Source organism: Carettochelys insculpta, chromosome 9 (assembly GCF_033958435.1).
Source record: "Carettochelys insculpta isolate YL-2023 chromosome 9, ASM3395843v1, whole genome shotgun sequence".
NCBI classification, from domain to species: Eukaryota; Metazoa; Chordata; order Testudines; family Carettochelyidae; genus Carettochelys; species Carettochelys insculpta.
Window position 1 is genome coordinate 38,857,988 of NC_134145.1, and position 15,242 is coordinate 38,873,229.

Consider the following 15,242-nt stretch of genomic DNA (forward strand, 5'->3'; position numbering starts at 1 on the left):
TTTTTACAATGTAACTCTTTTATGTACAGTGTCACATCTTATACTTCCACACCCCTTCTTGTGGCATTGTATTCCAGGTTGTAAGCGATCATCTATTTAAAAATTCTGTGGCCATTTTTCTGGCCTATTTCACTCCTGTTACTTCCCATGGCAATTCCAAGATGTGTGTCAGTAACATAGGTGCCTTGTACATCATCCTCACCAGCACAATCTAATTGTTCCACTTTCCATTCCTACCAGTTTAACTAAGAAATCTCGGGAGGTGTCCAGACACCAGGAAAAGCAGTGTCAAAATGAAAATAAATTTTAGGCATTTGCATAGATGACAAAATAAATAATTTCCAATTTGCTGCTGGAGTCCGTGGTTCCCTGTGTATTATCGAGGGGTCCACCAGCTTCACTGAACACGTACTTCCTCTCTCTGCCTCAGCTTCTTCCCATACCTCCTTGTACTTTCTGTAACTGCAGAACAGCTGTTCCACAGCATACAAGAAGTGTGGGATGGGGGTGCCTGTGTGCACCCACGTGTGCCGGGATGGCATGTGCTCAGTGGAGCGAGCAGAGTCATGTCTAGGGCCAACAAGTTTATTGTTTCTTGCGGATTCTTTTGAGTTACAGCATATTCTCTATTTTGTTTTGTTTTGTTTTGTTTTCAAAAAGCAGCACTAAAGAAAAAAACAGCCACGGTCTGCAATAAACATCTATGTGGCAGGTAAATGTGGGGTTTCAATATAAATTCCCCTTTTCCAAGCAGAAGGGAGAGGACTGAAAGGCCCAGCCAGGCCCAAAGTATTTGTAAGAAGAGATGACCCTGGCACACCCTTTTCTCCCTTGGAGTTGCATTCCAGATCCTGAGTCTTGCTTTATCATATGCTTCCTGAACTAGGAAAAATCTTTCGCTCCTTGGGACTGATAGAAGAAATGAGTTTGGTGCCTTTTATGATAGATTTACAGATGGGAATCACTTCATTTATTCTCCTGACAGAAATTTCTAATATCCAAGACCTTATACTGCTTTGTGACAATTAGCCCATAATACTTACTAAGTCCAGTACTGCTGCAGCTTTTTGGGGGGTCTGGAGCTGACATCTGTATAAAATGTGCATATTAACTCCCTTAGATTTCCCTTATACAGCCCAATCTGTGTCCTGGATCCCATTGTTGGCACATGTACCAGACACAAGATCTGTGCTTTTTTTGTGATTGTACTTGCCGGTACTGATTACCGGCACCTTGGCAGCCCCAGCCACAGCATTGTCTGGAGCGGGGGATGGGGAGCCAACTGAGGTTTTTGTTTTTATTTTTTGTTACAAAAAAGGCACCGCACAACATTAACAGCAATACCCTAAGGTAGATTTATTTTGGAGTTAAGGGCCATAAAGCATGTCTATTTACAGTTAACTTCTAAATTGTGGGCCTGATTCTGTTCACAGTGAAGACCATGGAAATCTTGCCATTACTTTAAAGTGACAAGACCCCCAAATAAATACCATACCATTTCTACAATACTTGATTTTACCTTAAGCCCAAAGAGGTATGTGCTGAAAAACAATTCTAACTGTTACAAGCATTTCAGAAACTTTAACACGTATATTAAACAAAAGTTAAAACATTTTACAATAAACTGACTTTGAGTGAATCGCATTTGTGAGAATTAATTATGAACACAAAGCCAAATTCTCTTCTCATTTATACTGTACAGTTTTGTTGGAGCCAGTGGAGTTATGGTGGCATTAATGAGAGGAGGACCCAGACCACATTACACACAGTAAGAAAGTACCACAAGCAAACATTTACACCCATTAGATTTAAAATACTCACTATTAAATAATGCCAAAAGTCTAATCAGTTCATTGTTGAGTTGTATCTCAGAAAACAACATTTCTATGTACATCTGCAATAGGATATTGGAATTTCCAATCTGGTGTTCACTTGAATGTGTTTATAATACATATGTACAGCAAATGGTGCACTATCTACAAATTTAGCACCTCAAAGAACTCTTCTTGTTGAACATGCTTCAACAGGGAAGTGGTTCACTTCTTTCTAAGGCATTGTCTTATTTTTGCCTTTAATATAAAGACTGTAGCAGTTATCACTGTACAGACCATTTTTCATGTTTTTGCAAGAGTATTAGAAAAAGTCACTTCTGTATCATGTTACGTCAGGGAATGAAGAAAGTCACTCGATTAAACATTAGGTTTCGGTGCATTTACAATGCTGTAGGATCCGTTTACCCTTCCTTTCCTTGACACATAAACCCACACGGCAAGTGCAGGGATTGCCATTATTGATAAACAAGAGAGCACAACAATCACAGGAATCAGAAAACCATTTCTTTTCACTATTGCTGCAAAATGAGGGGGAAAAAGAAATAGAAATTGATTAAAAACTGTTACAAATAGACATATGAACATCACTGGGGAAGCAATGATACTGTTATCTTCCACTTTTCCAGCTTTGAGCATCTTAGCTGACCTCTCTGAATGCTTTCACTGGATCCCGAGCTCTTACAACACCACACCAAGGTCGTGTCCACACATACTGAGCCTTTTGTAATCTTAGTACAGCTGCATAGGATCCCATTTCTCCCCATTCACCTTCCCTATCCTCTTTCTCATCTTTTCTTCTTTCTGTTGCTGTCACTGCCTGATCCCCCGACACTGAGTTCACTCTTTTCACTGTGCAGTTCCCTTGGCCCAGTGGGGTCTGTCGGACCACGATTTGCATAGGTAGAACCCTAGCTTTCTGGAACTCCACTTTTGCTCACTAATTCAGGGTGTCTTAGAAAGTGCCCCTCAGTACAGAGCTACATGACATTCTCCCCAGGAACTCCAAAATGAACATGAACACGTGCATGACCTAGCCTGGGGCACTGGAGCAGCTGCTCCACACGGATTCTGCTCTGAAAGAGCTCTCGCTAATCTGAACAAATACAAATGGGAGAACTGACTTTATTGTGGTTTTAATTTCACATTTTTCTGAGTGGAAAATAGCTATTGCAGACCCCACTGCCTTGAACCTGAACTCTCTCCCAGCTCTCATCAGCCATGTGCTCTCCATCCTCCTTCAAATCTCTGCCCTCTTCTTCAAACCACTGATTTACATTCTCTTCAATAAACAGGCCCACCCCCACTGCCCCAGTCAGCTTAAATTGTTGTTCAGAGTATTTGTCTTGGGTTTGTTTGTCTTAATAGGGTCAGTGTTTGGCATAGTATGAAGTACAGAGTGCTGGAAGCTGACTGCTCCAGGGAGGAGCAGGAGGGATTCTCCCCCATGCAGAGCAAGTGCCACCAGCAGCTCCACAGCACACAGCAATGGCACCCTTCCATCTCCTGTTGTGGTGTGTAGGTTGCTTCTCCCTAGGTGCCTGTCTCACTCTGCAGCCTGGTGCAGAGAGGAGGTGGGACTATATCCACCTTCTCCCCACCTCTCTTGAACCACGGTGACACTTCTGGATAATAGAACTAACAGTAGCAGGGGTGTATAGGTTGCTATTACATTACTGATAGTCTCGAGTGAACTGCTCTGTTTTTCACCATTGACCATGGCATATCTATACGTGGGCGAACAGCACATTAACTGAGCCAGCAACAACTTTTGATTCATTAAAACGTAACAATACAAGAAAGTTCAAAGCAAAGTATATACATACCTACAGAAGCTGTATCAATCACATCAGTGTTATTTCCAGCTTCATTGTAAACAACAATCAAATATGTGCCTGTGTCATTTTTTATGTCACTATAGAGTGTAGACATGCTATTCTGTGATGAGAGGCTGGGTGTGTTGCTTGGTTGGCCAGTGTGTGGTAGTGGGTGATTATAGGTTGTACTTAGAATAGTGGTCTTTTCCTGTTCATCAGTATGATCTGATAGATATGTGAACTCTGCAGTATTTTGGGGGGAAACTAAAAAGAAAGAAAATATTGAGTAAGATCCAAATGCAAATATAGAGACTTTACAATCTACAACTGACTCTCAGGGCCTTAATTCAGTTAAATGATTGATCACAATCCTTTCTTTATAATCTATTTAACCACTAGCTAATGGTACACTCTCTAGTCCTGTAGGCCGTGGCTACATTAGCACCCCCTTTTCAACAGGGGGATGCTAATGAGCCACTTGGGCAGATGCTAATGAGGTGCTGCCTTGCATATGCAGTGCCTAATCAGCATAATGGCCACCGCACGCGTTTCAAAAGTGCCGCTTTCTAAACACACACCGCCAGTGTGGCCAGGGGCCTTTCAAAAGGACCCCCCAGATTTTGAAAGCCCTTTCTTCCCAAAACCAAATGGCAAGAAGGGGCTTTCGAAGTCTGGGGGTCTTTTTTAAAGGCCCCTGTCGACACTGGCAGCACGCGTTTCGAAAGCGGCACTTTCGAAACGCGCGCATTGGCCATTATACTAATGAGACGCTGCATATGCATGGAAGCACCTCGTTAACATCTGCCGAAGTAGCTCATTAGCATCCCCCTTTCGAAAGGAGGGTGCTAGTATGGCCATGGCAAACTCTTCTGAAGCAATAACAGAGAAGTAGCTGTGTTAGTCTGTATTCTAAAAAAGCAAAATGGCATTCAGATCAGGAGTGGGTCTGTGGCTCTGTAGATGGAAAGCGGTGGACGTGATATACCTTGACTTTTAGCAAAGCCTTTGATATGATTTCCCACAGTTTTTTTGCCAGCAAGTTAAGAAGTCTGATGTGAATGAATGGACCATAAGTTGGATAGACAGCTGGCTAGATCAATGGGCTCAGTGGGTAGCAATCTACAGCTTAATGTGGAGTTGGCAGCCAGTGTCAAGTATCATGCTGTGGAGGCTGGTCCTGGAACTGGTTTTGTTTGCATCTTTGTTAATGATCTGGATGGCAGAATGGATTGCGCCCTCAGCAAGTGTGCAGATAATTTTGAAGTTCAGGAGAGTTACATATGCTGGAGCAGAGGGGTGGGCTCCAGAGTGACCTTGACAATTTGGAGGATTGGGACAATTTCCCAGTCTGATGAGGTTCAACATGAACAAGTGCCGTGTTCTGCACTTAGGATGGAAGAATCCCACACACGCTCTGTTGCAGGTTGGGGACCTACTGGCTAAATGGCAGTTCTGCAGAAAAGGACTTGGCAATTACAATAGATGAGATGCTGGATATGAGTCAACAGTGTGCACTTGCAGCCAAGAAGGCTAACGGCATATTGGGGTGCATTAGTAGAAGCACTGCAAGAAGATCTAGGGAAGTGATTATTCCCTGCTATTCAATACTGGAGTACTTCATCCAAGTTTGTGCCCCCGACAACAGAAACGATGTGGACAAATTGAAGAGAGTCCAATAGAGGGGAATGAAAATGATTAGGGGTCGAGAGCACATGACCTATGAGGAGAGGCTAAGGGAACTGGACTTATGTAGTCTGCAGAAGAGAAGAGTGAGGGGGAAGACTTGATAGCAGCCTTCAACTGCCCAAAGGGGGTTTCCAGAGAGGATGGAGCCAGGCTGCTCTCAGTGGTGACGGGTGACAGAAAAAAGAGGCAATGGTCGCAGGTTACAGAGGGGGAGGTTGAATATTAGGAAAATCTACTTCACTAGGATGTTGGCAAAGCACTAGAATGGGTTACTTAGGGAGCTGGTGGATTTGCCATCCTTACAGGTTTTGAACGCCACTCTTGATAAGCCCTGGCTGGAAAGATTTAGTTGAACTTGGTCATGCTTTGAATAGGGTTGGACGAGATGACCTTCTGAACTCCCTTCCAATCCTCATCATCTGCGATTCTGTGGTGGATATTTTATTAATGATGCACGTAGCATCCTTCACTTTATACCAACCTTTTTTATTATTCAAAGAGATTATGTATATTCATGAAAGGAGGGAAAGAGACAGGCCTGGCCTCTGAAGTGCTTGTTCTACAGAATGGGCATAGCAAGGGCAAAGATGAAGAATCAGACTTAAAAAAAAAGAACGTTTGCCCGGCTTTGAGACATGTGACATTTCTCTGAGAAAATCATTAGGATCCAACATTTGAAATGGCATTTTGAGGGAATCCATTGCAAGGTACCTGCTAAAAGATTTTGGAGAACAATTGTTTGCTGATGTCTGTATTCAGTGTTATATATGTAAAAAAAAACAGAGGAGCCAGTGCTCAGTTGGTTTCCCCCACCCCAACCAATCCCATGGCAGGGACTGATGGGATGCCAGTACTCAATACTGGCAAGTACCGGCACATAAAAATCACTGTCTGTATCCTTCTGAAGAACAGTCCTAGCTGTTTTTCTGTTCTTTCTAGTTATATATGACAAGCCCCTGGCTAACTCACTATGGCTATGTCTACATTAGCACCCCCCCTTTCAAAAGAGGGTTGCTAATGAGATTCTTTGAGATATGCTAATGAGGCGCTGCATATTCATTGCAGCACCTCATTAGCATAATGGTGGGCGCAGCAATTCAAAAGTGCTGCTTGTGATCGCGTGTGGCTTGTCTACACTGGGTCCTTTTCAAATGGGCCCTGAAGACATCGAAATCCCCTTATTTTTATAACCAAATAGGAATAAGCGGGTTTTGATGTCTATAGGGTCCTTTCGAAAAAGACCCTGTGTAGATGAGCCATGTGTGATCAAAAGCGGCCCTTTCAAAGTGCTGCGGCTTCCATTATGCTAATGAGGTTCTGCATGCATATTCATTGCAGCGCCTCATTAGCATATCCCAATATGTCTCAATAGCATTTCCCTTTTGAAAGGAGGGTGCTAGTGTAGACATAGCCTATATGAAACACATGGCATTAAAATCTTAGGGAATGACAAAGAATGATCCTTAACACTGGATTCTGAAGAGACTGGCTGATATTTTAGACCGTGTTTTATGCCTCTAACACAAAAACCCCCCATGTCATTAACATACAAAACATATTTTAACTGACCTTTGACTTCAAGGATTTGGTTTTGAAATTGCTGTCCAAGCTTGTTTCTGGATTCACATTCATACAGTCCTGCATCCTCTAGCTGAGCCCTGTATATGTGATAGCTGCCACTTTCAGACACAATCATCGTGTCTGCACCTTGTGTTTTCTTCTTCAGGATAATCTGAACAGCTGGAACGCCTTCTGCTGTGCAAGTGAAGGTAACATTTTCTCCTTCTTTTACAGTGTCAGAAGGAAAAACTGAAAGCACTGTGTCTTTTGGTGGAACTGCACAAAAGTAAAGAATGTGAGGAATGCAGATTAGTAAACAGATGTGCTCCCAGAACAATACGGTAGTACTGTCAGTATTCACAAGTGGGAGAGCAAAGGCAGGGAAACCCACATAGTACGTAAAGTGCACTTGTGACATTTCTGTAAATGGCTAGTAACATCATACATCAACTACATGTTATTAATTAACAATAAGCAACAATACCACACACTTACATATCAGCACTGTCAAATTGGCACCTTTCACATTTACTACATTCATTAACATATTTGTGTTTGTGTGTGTGTGTGTGTACTTACCTCATTAGGCATCACAAAGTTATGCGAAGCAGAGCTATGCAGTTTAAATAATTTTTTTTAACCTTAAGCAAGTTCAGAGTTTGCTTTCCTTGGCCTCTCTGACATATGTCAGGGTCAGATGATGTTTTCTTCATAAGGGGTCCTTCATTCCAAGAAAAAACCAAGAAAGATATTCCCTAAAGGTGAAATTAATCTCTCCCTGCACTGAAGAGTCAGCTTTACAGTATGAAATGAAGCAGGGTGTGAGAGAATGGGATTCAGAGTCCCAGTTCATGGGTACTGCCTGCAGACTAGCCATTTAGAACCAGAATCCCCTTGACTCTTTCACATGCAGGGACTTGAAGCCAACCCAAAACTCCAGCTGCTTTGTGCAGGGAATGTGGAAACTCCCCTTGCGGTTGCTTAGCACAACCACAGACAGAAAGGCAGAGGCATTACAGGTGTGTCTATGCAGCCTTTGTCAGTGAGCCTTTGATCCTGGACAAGAGCTTCAGGCTTGTGGGGCTTTGAAGCCACATCCCTCCAAGATGTAAGAGCCCATGCTCCAGGCCAAGCCACTACTCAAATGTGCTGCTTACATGGCTAATTTTAGTGCAGCAACTCAAACCTTGTGAGCCCAAGTGTGTGGATCCAGGCTTGCAGGCACTCTGCAGGCTGCCACAGGCTCTATCAATGCACCTGGTAGGGCTGCAGTGATTCAGACAACTTTGCATCAGCTATCTGCATGGTGGTAAATTTTAACCTGAATGACTACCAGCTGTTCTTGAGCATACAGAAGTCAAAGGCAAAATTCTCAGTCTTCAGTCTGAGCAAGATTTGCCCTAACATTTGGAAGCCACGCTTACAGTGTATGAGGCTGTACTCACCTTGAACAATTAATTCCACAGTTTTTTTCTCTCTTCCAAACTGGTTAACTCCAGCACACACATAAAGTCCCAGATCATCAGCCTTTGCATTCTTTATAGTCAAAGTTGCATCTTTTGAAAGAAACTGCGACTCTCCACTGATCAAATGCTTTGTCCAGGATACCTCTGGGGATGGATTACCATTGCTAGTGCATGTCATTATCACAGTGTCTCCTTCTCTCACTGTGTTGGAGGGGGTGACAGAGACTGTCGTGTTTCTTGGTCCATCTAAAATGAGGGATCCATTGTTATTTATTAAAAACATTATCAGTGATATGATTCTTTATTAGGTGCTAGATTGTCAGCCCTGGACAACGAAACCCTCAATTTATAATTAAAACACAGCACAGAAAGTTTCTGAGCTTCAGTCCAATTCCTCCTTAGCCAATGTGCTTCAGTCCTGACCCAGAGGGTCTGTTTATATGAGTGGGAGGACAGTTCAGTCTTAATCCTCATTTGGCCCTTGACCTGAGACTGCCATCCCTTCAAGAGCACAATGGTTATCCCCTGTTGCATTTATCTGGAATATAAATTTGCTGCTAAGATATCTAAGTCAATCTTAAGGAGAAAATCAGCCAGTGGAGACACTGTGCTTCACGGTGAGGATGGAGTTGTGCATATTTCACCTGTGACATTCTGACATGCAGGAAACTATGAATGTGAAGCAGACAATGCACTGGGGAACAGCATAATGACAGCAACACTTAGCGTGGAATGTGAGTGTGACTTATGCATTTCCTATGAAGCAGTAGAATAGTTCTTTCTGTGAAGTGCTCATTTGCTTGTGTGATGGATATAATGCTCAGAACAAACCAAGGCTAAGAAATGACCTGCTCTAGTTAGGAACAGCCCATAGTAAAATGGGAAGTGGGACAGCCCATTGTCTCTTTGCCACCTGGAACTGCAGAGCTGATCTGGAAGGAGACCAGTAATTTGTGTGGAACTAATTCCTCTCACAGTGTGTCTGGCCAGCATGAAGTACAGAACAGAGTCATGCTTTCACCTGATCAGGGAAGTAATACAGTCACATCCTATAACATCCCCTAAGTTCAGTGGTGGGGAATAAGTGGCCCTTATAGGGGATGGAGAAAAGATGATGGCAGTTGTCCCTATGTTCAGTGCATAAGGGCGCAATGGGGACCGGCCCTTATATCAACACATGTGTGCCTGCCGTCAATTGCAAGTACCAGAGTGGTCCCTGGTGCTTCCAGCCACGCAATACAGGGATGCGGCCCTCAGAATACTCATTACAGAAATGGGGCCATAGGGGCTATAATGACACCTCTTTGGAACTTTGGCCAGGGATTCTATTGTCGAGCGGTTTGTCTAAAGAGGCTGTCCAGATACAATTGAACTGGATTCCTCACAGGGATCTTGTTCTTGTATACACCTCATCACCAAGATTCTTCATCCAGCTGAATCACATCACAAAATTTACTAATAGTGTTCTATAGGGTTGAGAAATAACTACTGATTAATGGTGAAACAAGGAATTCTGACTTGTCATTGACTGGTTGTTTTTATTGATGCAATGGACTTAGATATCGTTGCAACAAAGTTATATTACAAATAAATGCCACAGGAGATAATTCTAAAGTTCTTTTTCGGTGATTTAATCTGAATTTGAGTTTTGCCAAAGGCAGGACCTACAGAACTGCGCATGAAAGGAGAGAATTATAGAACACGGTTAGAATAGGGAAAAGGAGAAAATATCTAAAGGCACAAAGATGAGTTTTCAGATGAGATTTCAAAGAGGTGGTCAGTGAAACAGACATCAGATCACACCTACAGTTTAAGCTTTGCCAGAGGAAATGGCCTTTAAAAGACCGTTCTGGGCTCAGAAATTCATAGATTGCAATGATTACATTTGACGCAATATTTATTTAATTGTCAGATGGCTGAGCAAATTTCTTAAGATAATTTGAGGTGTGTTAGTAGCCTGACTACCCACAGAAACCACCTGGAAATGTAATTAGTGGGCAGATTTGGGGAGCAACACAGGGCTCCTGGGGTACGTGCAGGACAGCGGCTTTCCAGTCCTAAAGGAGGATATTGTCCCTTATGAGGTCAGGGTTCCTACTCTACTCACCTGGGGCTAGTGAGGCTGTTAAGTGCCTGTTTGGAGGGCATACCTATATGTGGTTTGGGGTAAGTCTTACCCACACTGGGCCATTAATTGGGGGATGGATGGATGTATCTATACGTATATGAGAGTAAAGAGAGAAGCAATTAAGTATCAGGCATTGTAATAACAAAGAATCAGACACTAAAATGACAAACACAACTCCCCACTAGAGGTAATGTATCTACAGTTGACTTCTGAAAATACAATATTAAAACTTCTCATTTTCATTATTTCTGGGTCCTCTCCCTCTCGTTCATTCAGGAGTCATCTGTAGATTAGCTGAAATTCTATGCTTCACGGAACCAGCCAAGACAAAGTCTTGCAGACTCATACCTTGCACAGAAATGACCACTGTTGCTCTCTCTGTTTTATTCATTTCTTCATTCATGGCTTCACAGATGAACAGGCCAGAATCACTCATCTGGGCATGTGGAATTATAATGGTATCATTGTCTATAACATGCTGAGCACTTGAATTGGCCAGCTCTTTTTTCCAAACAACTCTTGCTAGCGGATTACTTGTAGTCTTACAAGTAAGCATCAGAGTTTCCCCCTGCATAATTGTATTGCTTGGTGACACGACAATGTTAGTATTTTGTGGACCAACTGGAAGGAAATAGAAGAGAAAGGTTCAATGAGCTAAAGGAATGAGACGTTTTATCCACATCTCTGAGGCTAAATGAGCTGAATGAAACACTTCCAATACTGGGAAACGTTTCTGAAACTGGATGTCAATAGGATAGTGGAACAATTTCCCCAGTGAGCTCAGGGAAGAATCAAGAGTAGAGGTTTTTCAAGAGAAATTGCTTAGAGCCAATTTCATCCTCCTGATATATGCATGTGGATCCCAGTGACTAGAATGGGAGTTACATGAGCAGTCAAGCAGTTATTGATCTTTCTGACTGAGGATATGTGTGTTCTGCACCAACTACCAGAGAAAAGATGAGTCACTGTGGCTGGGTCTACATGTGCCCCTTGCTTTCGAAAGGGGCATATTAATGAGCGGGTTCGAAAGATGCTAATGAGATGCTGCAATGAATATGCAGCGCCTCATTAGCATAATGGTGGCCACGGCAATTCGAAAGTGTGGGTTTTCAAATCGTGCCACCCGTGGAGATGGAACCTGCCGAAAGGACCCCCCCAGTTTTCGAAGGCCTTTCTTCCGATCACAGAAAGCTCAAAACTTAATAAATATTATTCTTAGTCTTTATAGTGCTGCAGGACTGCTTTTTTTTTGTTAAGACAGACTAACACAGCTACCTCTCTGACACTAATCAGTACAATACTTAATTGCATTATGGAGAGTACTCAGTATGGAGCACGCTTATTGAAGTCACTCATTATCCAACACAGGAAAGACGTACAACATTGTGCCCGGAGATGATACTACCTAAGGGCCATGTTAGATCATTGATCTTTCTGTAATACAGTCATTGACATCAGTGTGAGATCCAGTGCAGATCAGGAGTATAATATTGTGTATATCCCTATGCCATGAATTCTATTGCAGAATTTAATCTAAGTTAAAACTCCTAACATAAATATACTTACAGTTTACACTCAGTCTCTGTGAAGTTTGTCTTTTTTTAGGTTCAAAGTCCACCTCTTCCATTGGTAATTCAGCCACACAAGCAATCTCTTTCCCTGCGTCTTCAAAGGTGGGGATAAATGTCCACATCAGACGTTTTGTCTCTGTTGTTTCGGTTCTTGGTTCATTATAAAACTCTTTCATGTCAAGAACAGATCCATCTTTCTCCAGCTGCATTGTCAGAAGATCTGAAGGATACACATTGGGAATTGTGCAGGTGACACTGGCTTTTTCCCCGACATACAGTGATGTGTTGAACTCGATGATCGGATCACTAGGAAAAGCTAAAAGAACAATCCCAGTTACTTGAATGTGGGTCCCAAATGATGACAGTTATGATTAAAAAATACAGTGAATGCATTCCCATACCAAGCCAAAAGATCAAGGTATATAAGACTGATTTGTTCTCAGTGAACTCCCTTTCAAAGGTTCCATTGCTTTCCGTGGTGTGGAAGCATGCTTTGTATTTGCACCTAACAGAGTGGCAGGCAGATTGAATTTAGCAAGTCCTTGCAATGTGGGCCAACTCCTGCATGCATCACAGGAAAGAACCTCTTGAGGTCAATGGAACAATTGTCATGAGTAAAATGGGCAGGATTAGCCACAAGGGCTGGATCCAAATCTAAAGAATTTCATTGACTTCCATGGGCTTTGATCAGGCTCCTTATACTCACATTTTTCCCATACATTTCAGCTTTTTGAACACTAGGAAAAATGTTTTCTCCCTTTCACATAGTTTGTGGAAAACACCAAGAACAACTAAAACCAGGAAGGCTAAATTCATTCCAGGTAGCCTAGTTCAAGATGTCTGCTATTTAGGACCCTCCCAAATTCAGAGCCATGAAAAATGCATCATGGATCTTGAAATCTGGCCATGAAGTCTGGTCTTTTGTGTGCCTTTATCCTTTGCTACTCAGCTTTCATGGAAGAGATCATCTTTCTCCAACTGGGGTCTTGACCTGAAAAGGGAGTTGCAGGTGGGGCTCAAGGTTGTTTTAGCGGTGGAGGTAACAATATTGCCACCCTTGTTTCTGTGCTGCCTTCAGAGCTGTGTTGCCAGACACCGTGATTTTTGGCGATATACTCATCTCTGCAGGCAGAGCTCTGTCAGCAGCGGCAGCAGCACAGAAGTAAGGTTGGCGATACCATACCATGATGCACACACTTCTGCTTAAGTGGTGTCTCTGTCTTCCAAGCTGGGCTCCCACCCAGTGACCACCAAGCTCCAGCTGCCCAGCCCTGAAGGCAGCACCACCACCAGCACCAGCACAGAAATAAGGGTAGCTGTGCCGCAATTCCCACCCCTACAATAACCTTGCAGCCGCACACAACTTCTGTTGGATCAGAACCCCTACAAATACATTACTTTGAAATTTCATATTCAAATATTTGAAATCATGAAACTTCAGATTTTGAAAATCCCTTGGCTGTGAAATTGATCAAACTGGACTTTGAATTTCATAGGGCCCCACTATTGAGAAATCCCTGCACCAATATGAGAGTCCTACTAGGAAATACATGTTTAAACCCTGTCAGAACGGCTATGCTAGGGGTATGATTGACTCCCCCACCACACACACTCTACTCAAACTCCAGTTTTCAGAATGATTCATCAATTTCATTACCAGTGAGCATTGTCCCAATGTCACATATAAAAGGAATAAATCACTCACAGTAAATATCAATCGTGGTGGATTTTTCTTTCTTCTCATTGTCACAGGATGCAGTGCACAGATATTCATGCTCATTTGAAAAGCCAACAGGATCCATAGTCAAGATGGAGCGGCTCCCATTATTGTTCACTGTCCCACCTAATGGGTTGTCCAGCTGGGTTCTCCAGGAGAAAGTTGGGGACTTGCAGTCAATAGTACTGCAGATTAATTCAAGTTTATCTCCAATCTGAGCAGCCACTTTGTTTTCAGGTACAAGATGAACTTTGAAAGTGTGAGCTGTAAAAGGGAGAAAAATGCAAACTTAGAGCAGCATTGCTTTTGTTCATACCCTCTTGTTCACGCATATATTATGTGAGATTACTGGAGCTCAGCTCTTGTTTTACTACTTTTAAACTAACAGATCATGTTGGAATGTTAAACAACTAATATTTAGCATTTACGTATTTCTTTACTTTTCTGAACCCCTCTACAAAGGTTAACGAAGGTAATTATTCTTTAAAACGAGAATTAAGATTCAGATGATACTATGGGTCTCATCTTTACCTGGAGAACAATGTAAATCCATTGAAGTTGATGGAGAGACTCTAGTTTACACCATCTCAAATCTGTCTCTAAAACTTCTCAGCAGACTAATAGGTAAATATGTTACCATAAGAGGTTATAGAATCACCTTTACTGCACATATTTAGTATTATACTTGACTGATCTCTATTAAGGATGCTTCGGGGCAATAACAGTCAAACCCAAAGTGATCTGCTACAGATCTTTTCTAACCTTAACAATTCTGTGATTCAACAGTGCAAATACATCTTGTAGCAAACAAAATTACAACATAACTGCTTTACTAATAGTGCTGAATAAAATTGCTCTTGATATTTAAATGTCTTAACTGAGAATAATAAAATTTTATGTACTGAAATGTAAAATCATTTGCAATAAAGGAAAATGATTATAAAATACAATTAAAATTAAATTAATTAGCAAAAAAAACCCCAAAACAAAAACAAAAACTCACAAGTCACAAACACCAGTAACAGCCCAGTCACTGATGGAATTATCCTTCCCATTTGTCTAAAATTTTGCAACTGTTATATTACGAAAAGAAAGTAAGCTCCAAGTCCTGGATCTCTGTTCTCTCTTTAGAAACACCGTCTGAGTCTGAAGCTTTGAAAATGACAGTTGTAAGAGTTACTCAGCTTTTTATAACCATTCTGTCTGGGACACAGAGTAGGAAATTCCTGGATGGGGAAACCCACAGTGCAGTTAGGAAAATCCCCTCTGCAGGCTGTTTTCAGCGCCCTCTGTTGGTTTCAGATACAAGACTAAAAGATCTCTTAAAAACAAATTCCAAAACAGAACTGGCAAAATAAATATATCAGAGATGGAGAACATCAAGAAAAATCTTGTTTTGACAAGAAAAATCTTTTAAAGTCCAGGATAAAAATTAATTATTTTGCATTGTTATTTCATATTTCAAGCA

General features: G+C 41.9%; 1 protein-coding gene across 3 annotated transcripts; it reads right to left on the reverse strand.

Annotated features, from left to right (window-relative positions):
- Positions 1–1,331: 1,331 nt before the first annotated feature.
- VCAM1 (vascular cell adhesion molecule 1) lies at positions 1,332–14,935 on the reverse strand. Of its 3 annotated transcripts, XM_075003171.1 has the most exons (8): positions 14,778–14,935; positions 13,763–14,038; positions 12,053–12,373; positions 10,835–11,107; positions 8,338–8,604; positions 6,902–7,168; positions 3,656–3,910; positions 1,332–2,350 (listed from the first exon to the last, which is right to left on the reverse strand). In XM_075003171.1, the coding sequence occupies exons 1-8, from the start codon at positions 14,827–14,829 to the stop codon at positions 2,190–2,192; spliced, it is 1,872 nt and encodes a 623-aa protein (XP_074859272.1). In that variant the 5' UTR covers positions 14,830–14,935; the 3' UTR covers positions 1,332–2,189. The 3 variants fall into 3 exon arrangements, with proteins under 3 accessions (XP_074859272.1, XP_074859274.1, XP_074859273.1); XM_075003173.1 differs by lacking the exon at positions 10,835–11,107; XM_075003172.1 differs by lacking the exon at positions 3,656–3,910.
- Positions 14,936–15,242: the final 307 nt, after the last annotated feature.

Bases quoted from the DNA above. Each gene is read 5' to 3' on its own strand.
- VCAM1 (XM_075003171.1), bottom strand. From the start codon at position 14,829: ATGGGAAGGATAATTCCATCAGTGACTGGGCTGTTACTGGTGTTTGTG. The intron at 11,108-12,052 runs GTAAGTATATTT...ATTTCCTTCCAG, and splicing joins ACAGAGACTGAGTGTAAACT to TTGGTCCACAAAATACTAAC. The intron at 2,351-3,655 runs GTATGTATATAC...CTCATTTTGCAG, and splicing joins GATTGATACAGCTTCTGTAG to CAATAGTGAAAAGAAATGGT.